The sequence below is a fragment of the Drosophila subobscura genome, chromosome O (assembly GCF_008121235.1).
Source record: "Drosophila subobscura isolate 14011-0131.10 chromosome O, UCBerk_Dsub_1.0, whole genome shotgun sequence".
NCBI lineage: Eukaryota > Metazoa > Arthropoda > Insecta > Diptera > Drosophilidae > Drosophila > Drosophila subobscura.
The window spans coordinates 16,718,560-16,728,235 of record NC_048533.1 but is presented as its reverse complement, the minus strand read 5'-3'; the positions used below and the strand labels follow the sequence as shown (position 1 = coordinate 16,728,235).

General features: G+C 46.0%; 1 protein-coding gene across 1 annotated transcript; it reads left to right on the top strand.

Moving 5' to 3' along the window:
- Nucleotides 1–467: 467 nt before the first annotated feature.
- LOC117899058 lies at nt 468–5,260 on the top strand. The gene is made up of 10 exons (XM_034808825.1): nt 468–519; nt 578–798; nt 862–1,015; nt 1,925–2,340; nt 3,725–3,857; nt 3,918–4,098; nt 4,159–4,386; nt 4,442–4,814; nt 4,873–5,004; nt 5,060–5,260. Exons 1-10 carry the CDS (start codon nt 468–470, stop codon nt 5,258–5,260), a joined length of 2,091 nt encoding a protein of 696 aa, XP_034664716.1.
- Nucleotides 5,261–9,676: the final 4,416 nt, after the last annotated feature.

Here is a 9,676-nt window from a genome sequence, read left to right as displayed (position 1 = left end):
ATAATGAAAGTCAGCCAGTCTTTTGGCTGCATTGTTGTCGCTAATTTGTGGCCTCGCTAATTGGCCCAAAGCCAGAGGGAAGTCGCTTCAGGGTTGATTAAGGCATCGACTGTTGCAGTCACCTCACTTCGATGGGTCTTCCTTGAGTGCCAGTGGAGTGGTTCCACTTGACAAAGTCCCCACCCAGCTCAGTATGCTTACCCCCCGACCTGTCCAGAATTGTTTAGTGAATTATGCAAATATTGTAATGTCTTGTGTGCGTTTCATTAGGATAATGTCTGGGCAAACAATGCCCATTGGAAGTTTTGTAATGATAGCCGGAACAGAGCAGACCAGACCGAAGGGGTTTTCAATTACAGTTCGAGTTCAAATCAATTTGTGCCTCAATCGTTGCAGGGTCATTAAGTCACAGTTCTCTTATAAAGGTTGAATTTTCCTGAAATTGAGACCAATAGAGCTCCGACAAGATGTTGCTGCAGCCACTCGTGATGCAGCTGAGCCCATTGCTTCGCATTATAAGTAAGAAACTCGTTTGTTGATCGCTTTTCGTGCCTAATCTCCCGCCTGTTTGTTGCAGTTGGACAATATTTTGCATCCTTTTCGTCCATTCTGATCGTGCATAACCACACCAGCAGCACAACTCTGCTGCAACTCGAGTACCTACGATCTCTGGAGCTTGTGCTTCAAGAGTTACCTCAATCGGTGCTCCTGCAGTGGATCAATGTGGGACAATTGAGTGATGTGGAGGAAGATCTTGAGTGGCAGGTGATGGCTGCCGTCAATAGCAGCAGCACAGAGGTGGGTCAACAGAATCGAAGGATTCCTTTCTTTATCAACTAACATAACACTTTTCTCCTCAAGGGTTTCATTACCATTCTGTCGCAAACGAATCTGTTTCTACATGCCCGATATTATGCCACACGCAATGCCAATGTGCGCCTCAAGGACAAGCGCTACCTGTTCTTGTGTGAGGATGAACTTCCCCAGGAGCTGCTGGCCATGGACATACTGCAGTGTAAGTAAAGTGGAGTTCAATGATGATGAGCAGAGAGATCTCACATTTCGCATTGCCATTGCCCAAAAACATCAATTTATTAGCTAAAGCGGTGACTTCTTGCCACCCCCGCCTGGGGGGACATGTCGGAACAAGTCAGACTGCTATACTTTTCCATGCTCTGACACCGTGCAACATAAACAGGGAATGGGAACGGTGCAAACCACCGCAGGACATTCGTGGCCAGTTGATCAAACTTTAGCACTTGCCAATAATTTCAACGCTCGACGGCGTCTTGTTCAATTGTAAACTTTGGCTTCTTTTTTCTGCTTGGCCTTTTCCACTTTTTCTTTATTTGTTGGCTTTGTTTTCTCTGTTCCTGCTCTCTGTTTTGCTTGCTGCGACTTAATTTTGCTTCTTTTTTCTTTTCACATACCCTGTAGAAGTTGACTTGACAATGTGTGAGAGTGAGGCGCAAGGCAGACCAAATGGTGTAGGAAGCGAATGGACTGTGAAAGAGAATTTGCAATATTGTCGGGCAGCTTTTTAGATAGATAATCGTAACTGAATTTCGTAGTCAATTTGACCACGAGCTGGATGTGAAGTATTGTTTTTGCCTTTACTTTGTTTCTTCCATATAATACCCTAGATAATTCGCCAGAAATTTAAGAGAAGTACCTAAATATTATTTGTGTATTATTTACCACTTTAGCTAAAATATTAAAATGTTTCTTGGGTTTATTCCTTATTTGCAAAGTATTAGTTAATCTGTTTAATCCTCAAAAGTTCTCATAACATAGGATATATCTCTGGTCGATCTTCGCAAAATTAATGTCATCTTTATTTTTTTGTGCGGTGTGTTTTTGTGTCTCCCGCTTGTTTGTTGTTTCTGCTTGTCCAACAACGGGAAATCGTTGTAATGCGCTTTAGTCTACCCACACCATCTGATGGTGCGGCCAGGAACAAGAGCCGTAACGGGACCAGTAACGGGACCAGTGCCAGCCGCCAGGCATAAAGAGGGACAAGGCACAACGGTAAACACGGAAAGCTCGAGGGAGGGGATACCCAGAGATGTGAATGGGAATGTGCGAGATGGAGGAGCGGGAGCAGGAGTGGGAGGAGGAGCAGCCACTTTACCGTACCGCGACATCAATTTCGAGCTGTGGACACAAAAGTTTGTCGGAGCCTTTGGTAATTTGGATGCCGTGCGCCTGGACGCATTCTTGCCGAACGAAACTTTTGCCAGCCGGGTCGAACTTTATCCCAACAAGCTGCTCGATCTGCAGCGTCGCACCCTGCGCATGGGCTCCATTACTTATGTCCCATATACAATTACTAATTATGTGGTAAGTAATTGCCGGTTAAGTTTATATTTATCGTTTGTTGTTGCTAGTGCCACCCCCTGCGGCAGTGTTCCCTCTGCTGGCATGCCCCTGGGAGCAGACTGAGCCACAAATGCCAGAGATTTGCACGCCAACATTAAGCAAAGCCAATTGGTTGGCTCCTCACACTCATATCCTGTCCGTTGTGGCCCTCATCTTCATCTCTGGCCTGCTCTCCCATTCACATCGTTGTCTTTGCATTAGTCGGGGGGCTCAGTGTGTGTGGACTCATCATGAATAAATGTCCAGTGGTTGCCTCATTGTGTGTGCGTGGGTGCTTGTGGGTGTGTGTTTGTTTGTGGGTGTGTGTGTGTGTGAGCGGTGCTTAGTTATTTGCCTTTGTTGTCGTTGTGGGCAACGATTTTGGGTGAACTTAAATGTAAGCACATGTTGTTCTGTGGTCCTGTGTCTATGGTTGCCTAGGAGGTTCCCAGATGCCAGAGCAGTTGTCAGGAGGTGTCTGTATGATTTGTCTGGTTACACTATGCTACAAATTAGGGACTGGAAGTAAAATATTGATCTGCAAAATATGGAAGAATATTCTTATATTTTTTGCAACAGAATTATATTATCTATTCCATGTTTTATTTTTATTATTTAATCAGCCTTTCTGTTGTTAGGTTTGTAGTCTATCCATGTCATAGGTATATTTTCTTATCATTCATGACAATCAAAGTAACATCAACGTTTAGCCAAAATGTGTTATGCATGCCCCAGGCACAGCCACAGTGTCTCGATTCACTCAGATTACAAAAGGCATCAAAGTATCCTATGGGAAACCCATTCTTATTCTCCCTTCCTCTCCAAAACAAACTTTTTGTTGTACATTTGCCCACTGTGCCAGTCAAAATGGTTGCAAAAAATAAAGTTCTTTTGTTGTCATTTGGCAAAAGTTTTGTTCGCACTCAATTGTTTGCCTTAAGGACATTTGCACATTTGTAAGCACACACGGACACACACAAACACGGTCACGCCCATACAAACACTTACACAAATAGTAGCTCACATTCAAACACACACGAAAGAGAGAGAAAGGCAGACAGAGGTAGAGGGAGAGAGAAAAGAGCCACAAGCATGTGCATGTGGTTTTGTTTGGGGCTTAGCTTTGGCTCTGGCTTCAACATTGATTTAAATTACGTGTTTCCATTTAATTGCCACCCGATGAGGCAAGTGTCGATGTCCATTTGAATGCCCTTTCCAGAACAGTTTGTGTGTCTGTGTGTGGGGTGGAGGCGTGGCCATAACAAGGCCATTAACGAAATTAGCCCAGACGCTTGATTGGCCAGCAATAGTTAACCGTTAAGCAGTGTTCCCCTTGATCGTCTTACCCGATTGTGTCCTCATGCAGCCAGCTGGTGAGGGCAATGAAGATCCCATTAACCCGCATGGGGCTAGCCGTTCGATTGCTTACCATGGCGCCGAGGCCAATGTGATGAAGACCTTCTGTCAGGTGCACAATTGTCATCTGCGTGTGGAGGCGTGTAAGTTTAGCAATCAACTGACTGCTGCTCAAATCTTAGGGGTTTTTGTGACTGTTCCAGACGGCGCCGACAACTGGGGCAGCATTTATGAGAATGAGACGAGCGACGGCATGCTGGGGGACATTTATGACCAGCGGGTGGAGCTGGCCATTGGCTGCATCTACAACTGGTACGATGGCATCACGGAGACCTCGCATCACATTGCCCGCTCTTCTGTAACCATACTAGGACCAGCACCAGCGTAAAGGAACAACTTTAAACTTGAGTTTTGTATTTGCAATTAAAGATTTCATCTTTTTAGACCCTTGCCCAGTTGGCGCACCAACATTCTGCCCTTCAACGGTCCCACATGGCTGCTGCTCATCTCAACTATTCTGATCTGTGCAGTCTTTCTGTACGTGATGAAGTTGGCCAGCTATCGGCTGGGCTTTGGTAGATATGAGCCAACATTTCATCATGTGCGGAAACTGGAGCACTCCCTGCTGGACACCTTTGCGCTGTTCATCCAACAGCCGTCGGCTCCGCTCAGGTGTGTATTTTCGAGTGGGTTCGAGTAGGTTTTGACCTCAATGTATCCTTTGCAGCTTTGATCGCTTTGCCACACGCTTTTTTCTGGCCACGCTCCTGTGTGCCACCATCACGCTAGAGAATATCTACAGCGGACAGCTCAAGTCCCTGTTGACAGTGCCCTTCTACAGTGCTCCGGTGGACACCATCGAGAAGTGGGCACAGGCTGGCTGGAAATGGGCAGCACCTTCCATTATTTGGGTGCACACCGTGGAGAGCTCCGATCTGGCCACCGAGCAGATATTGGCCCGCAACTTTGAGGTGCGCGATTACAGCTTCTTGGCCAATGCCAGCTTTAGTCCCAACTATGGACTGGGCATCGAGCGTCTGGCCTCGGGCTCTCTTTCGGTTGGGAATTATGTGCCCGCGGAAGCGTTGGAAAACCGCATTGTATGAGGCAATTTCTCACATGTCATAGTTTTATTTTATCCATAAAATGTTGTCTTAGGTGCTGCATGATGATCTGTACTTTGACTGGACCCGAGCTGTGTCCATACGTGGCTGGACTTTGATGCCGGAACTGGACAAGCATATTCTCATCTGTCAGGAGACGGGTCTGTATGTTCACTGGGAACTGGAGGTAACCATCCAATGAGGGATTATTGCACTCTGACTAATCTCCCATTTATTCACAGTTTGTGGTCAAATATATGGACAAGAAGGTGCAGGAAATTCTGCTGGATATGGTCAATGGGCACAAGGCCAAAGGTGCACCCAAGCCCCTAAATGTTTCCAACATCTCTGGGGCTCTATTCGTGCTGGCCTTTGGCTTCACCTTTGCGTTCAGCGCCCTGTTGGTGGAGACTGCCATCTGTGGGCTAAAGAAAATCAAATAATTTACCCATTTATGTGATCGTTGCTGCAATTCAGCTTAGTCTGCATTAGTCCACCCCCCGCCCTGCTGGGCGCCGCATTTCATCCTGAACGACGACCATGAGCACGTGTCACAGCAAACATCAAAATCGCACGCAAAAGCCACAAAATCCCGGCTCATGCGAAGGGGCCGCCGTGGAAGCAGTTCCAATGGCAAAAATATGACAGCCGAGTGCCAGCAGGGAATCGAAATCGACCGCCGGCATTGTTGGCCGGGCATGGGTTGAGCGTCACGGCCGAATGGCCAAGTGAAAAGTGAGCTCATCTCCGTGAGTATTCGGTCTGGATTTTCGAGCACTATCGGCTGCACTTGCCACGGACATGTGGCAAGAACTGGGCAGGCGTTTTTGGGCAGCATTTTGCGAAAGGATAAGAGTGTGGGAGAGTGGGTGTGGGATGGCGCTGTGGAAATGCAAGCGGAAAATGACTTTTACCCGGTGTGAGTGTGTGTGTCGTGGTAATTGGAAAAGCGTTTAGTCCCAGACGAACTCAATTTCATTCCCGGCAACATTTTTAATGATGCTCTTAATTATCGCTGGGGGAAATTATTCATTATCACTAATTTGCCGCAACTTTGGACGGGACGGGACGGGCCGCATCCACTCACACATCACATGGTGTGGGCCACTCTAAGTGCAGTTTGAAAGCGGAGTCTTTAGCAGAGTCTACTCCACTCATCCTGCAAATTCCTTCTGCTTTTGCTGCTACTCAAATCTCTCCAGACTCTGCTCCTCCTCTTGGAATCTCGCCTGCTAGTCTACGTAAATCTCACCTGCATACACCACCGGCTTCGCTCGTTAACACCTCGTTTCAAAGCGACAAACAAACAAATAAACAAACAAACCAAGAAACAAACAGCAACTACAACTACATGCAGCTACATTCGGAGACAACGGCAACAACAAGTTTGGCCAACATGGCGGCTGTGTCATTTCCGTTGTCGTTGCTCTCGCACTCTCGCCTTAGATTGCCGCGCAGAGGGTATCGCGACTGTCACAAGAAGTTGGCAACACAAGAACCACAAAGGAAAATTACCAAAAATATTAAAATGTATTCAAATTACTTTTTAGCACAATTAAAAATGTTATCTTCACATAAAACATTCGAAAATAAAAATGTAAAATTAAATTTGTTGGAATTACATTTACCATAATTCAAACATTCAAAATTTCAACTTAAACGTGAAAAATAATACAATGAAATATTGTTATTTTGGTATACAAATCCTCAACCAAACTGTCGAAGACTCAGAAGAGTATTCCACATTCGCCCTTTAATAATTGCTTTCCTTTCTGGGGTTTTTTGTTGTTTTGTTTGTTGGTCCATTCCACCAGATTTTGCATATTTCCGTTCTGTGTTTGGAATTTTTAAGTGAGTGCGCTCAACTTTGTCTGTTGCTGTTGCCGCTGCTGCCGCTGCTGTGATTGTTGCTGATTTGTGGCTGCTAATGCAGCTGTTTGTTTCCGTTTGTTAGCCCGCTTCACGGGCTGATGTTGTTTCTGCAGGAAAGTTGTACACGACTGCTGCCCCTCCGGGACCCGACAGCTATATGACAGTTTTTTTGTTGGGCTCTGCAAAAGTTTTAACCGGGGATTGGCCCCCGAAGAGAGAGAGAGAGAGAGAGCGAGCTCTTATCTTTGTCAAAGGGTTCAATAAACTTGCTCGAAAATCCCCTTTGCCAAATACCCGACTTAAAAAGGCGACCCCAAATGCCCTTCCCCGCCGCTACTTTCTGGAGTTCATAACTTTTGCATTTGCACTTAATTAAATGACTGGGAAAATGGAATATTTTTCACATGCAATCAACGCAACCTGCAACGTCTCAGATTTTAACTTAATTTATGGCCCACAGCCAACAGGCGATAATTGAAATTATATAAAAGGCGGCGGCAGTGGCAGTGGCAGTGGCGTTGGCAGCACCGGGGAAAGGAGTTTGCTGTAAATAAAATAAATCTGTGCGAGGCGTTGTCGTCCCCGTTGAAAATTTACGCGCTCTGATAAAAGTCCTGTCCAACCGAGAGGAGGACTGGGGCGGGGAGAGAAGGAGCTTTCGGGTAGATTGGCACGTGCAACTGCAGCCAGACGACAGCACCGATAAAATATGAGCTCGAAGAGAAGTTTTGGGGGGCACGGGGCTTGGGGCTAGGAGAGGCCATGCAAGTGGATTTGCCTGTTCCAGCTGGGGCCAGAGGCTGAGGCTGAGGCCGAGGCCTTTAAATTGAATTAGCAACTGCAAAGCGACGAGTCCTATGAATTTTTAATGGTCGCATCCTTTGAAAATCGCTTGGGCATGAGCCATGGAATTCGAATCGATCCAATTACGAAATCGGTATTTTTTGCTTTGCATAATTGCCTGTGTTTTGTCGCTGTCTGACGCTAAGGTTGCCTCAACAACGGCGGCATCAGCGGCGTCTATTTCTCTGCCTCATTATCTAGGCAGCCGTCGTAGCCGCTGCTTCTCCCTTCCCCTGATCAGCTCCTAGCCCCTACCCTAGCTGCCTATCCTCACCATCTTTAGCGACAATTTTTTTTGCCTAAGACGACGGCAAATTTATCGCTCATAATTATTTCATTTTACAGTCTGCTGAAGTTCTCAGGCAAACGACCTGCCCGACACCCGCTCCGTTCGCGGCGTGTCTTTGACGTCCCTTTAAATTTGCGCCATTTGTTTGTTCTTGTTCTTGTGCTCGTTTTTTGCTTTTGTTTGTTGGTGGGCCGACGCCGCCCCCATATCGAGTGGCTCTTTCATATTTTATGAGGTGTTTGGTATTGGCTTCTCCATCAAAGTTTTTGGCTTAGTCTAATGCTGCTTAAAAGGCATTACACAAATGCAAGCTCACTCCCTTACCCCGCCTCGACGCTGGCACAGTTTTCACATGTTGCAAGTCGTTATTGTTCTACAACCCCCTCTAAGCTGGGACTTCCTTCTCCCGCCCTGCGTTTGGGTGTGTGTGTGAGCAGAGGAGAGGGCGCCAATCAACACACTTGACTACGCGGCGGGTGTTGCCGTTGCCCCAGCTCTGCGCTGCATTAGCATAATAAAACAACCGAGGGGAAAGTTTCAGTCAAGGATTGCACTTTTTTGATTCAACAACGGAAATACCCTGTAGAACAGAAAACACAGAAAAATCGTATAATTTTGAAACAATTTATTAATATTACAATAAACTCTTAAACTCATGAATAAACATTGTAATAAAAAATATAAAAAATATATTGAAGTTTAATGTGGAATTATGAAATTCGCATCAATTGATTTGATTCATTTTAAGCCATAAATGCACAAATAAAATATATGTAAATAAAAGCATTTAATGTGGAAATATCCTGCTAAATTATCATTTTTTTCTTCTATTCGTTTGTAGCAAATCTGAATTAAATTTATTCCACCAATTCCAAGACCAGTTTATAGGGTGTACCCCACAAGTCTCCTCCAGGGTATTTTCAAACATCAAAAGCGAGACCCGCAAAAGTGCAGAGCTGCTGTGGCAGGCTTTGCGTTGCAGGGAGGGGAAAGTACATTGCAGCAGCAGCGGCAACAAAAGCCACAAACAAAAAAGTGTACGTGTGGCGGGGGAGTCGCCTCAAAAAGAGGCAATAGTCGGGGGAACAATTAAGCAAACATGTATGAACAATATACACACATACAAACATATGTACGCTTGTGTTTGTGTGGCTTAGTGCGTGTGTGTGTGTGCGTGTGCGAATTTGGGTAAATTGTTTTGCACTTAGCTAAAAAGTTGGCCAGCAAATAAATACAGTTGCAGAGCGGCTTAAACTGTTATCTCCCGTGTTGTTTCACTTAGATGCATTTCTGGGTTGCCAAAACATCGAATCGGGGGCGGATCCATTAATCAAGCAGCTGGAAGCCAGGCGCTGGCTTACGGATGCGCTTGAAAACGTCGTCAGTTGGGGCATAGATTGAGCGAGATTGAGTGGGTGCGGGGGTGGATAGGTGCGGAAATCATGGGCCAGCTGTAGATATAGACACTTGTGTAATTGAGGAATTACACTTTGAATGGCAGGTTCTGTCTCTGGCTTACGCCTGGCATCCACAGAAAGGGGCCCAGTCAGACGAGTGACAACAGCCGCAGACAAAGTCAAAACATGCAGAAGATGGAAGAATGAAACGAATGTGTCCACAGATTCCCATCTGGATGGAGCTGGAGCCGGAGCTCAGTCTGCAGGAGTAATAACAGAATTGTAAGTGGGCTCAGGCCATTGACTATCGGAATCATCTGCCTGGCACACAAGATAAATTGCACTTTGCCGGGGATCTATGGCTTCAAAATGGAACAGGGTCTAAGGCTACTCCAACTCCTGTCCTCACAATAGGCGCACCAGTTTTTTCTACGCCAAAAAAAAGGGGTCCGTGGAAG

What these genes read in the sequence shown, in the direction of transcription:
- LOC117899058 (XM_034808825.1), top strand. Translation starts at nt 468, where the DNA reads ATGTTGCTGCAGCCACTCGTGATGCAGCTGAGCCCATTGCTTCGCATT. An exon ending in CAGCCGTCGGCTCCGCTCAG is followed by an intron (nt 4,387 to 4,441) that starts GTGTGTATTTTC and finishes TATCCTTTGCAG; the next exon opens with CTTTGATCGCTTTGCCACAC. An exon ending in AAGCGTTGGAAAACCGCATT is followed by an intron (nt 4,815 to 4,872) that starts GTATGAGGCAAT and finishes ATGTTGTCTTAG; the next exon opens with GTGCTGCATGATGATCTGTA.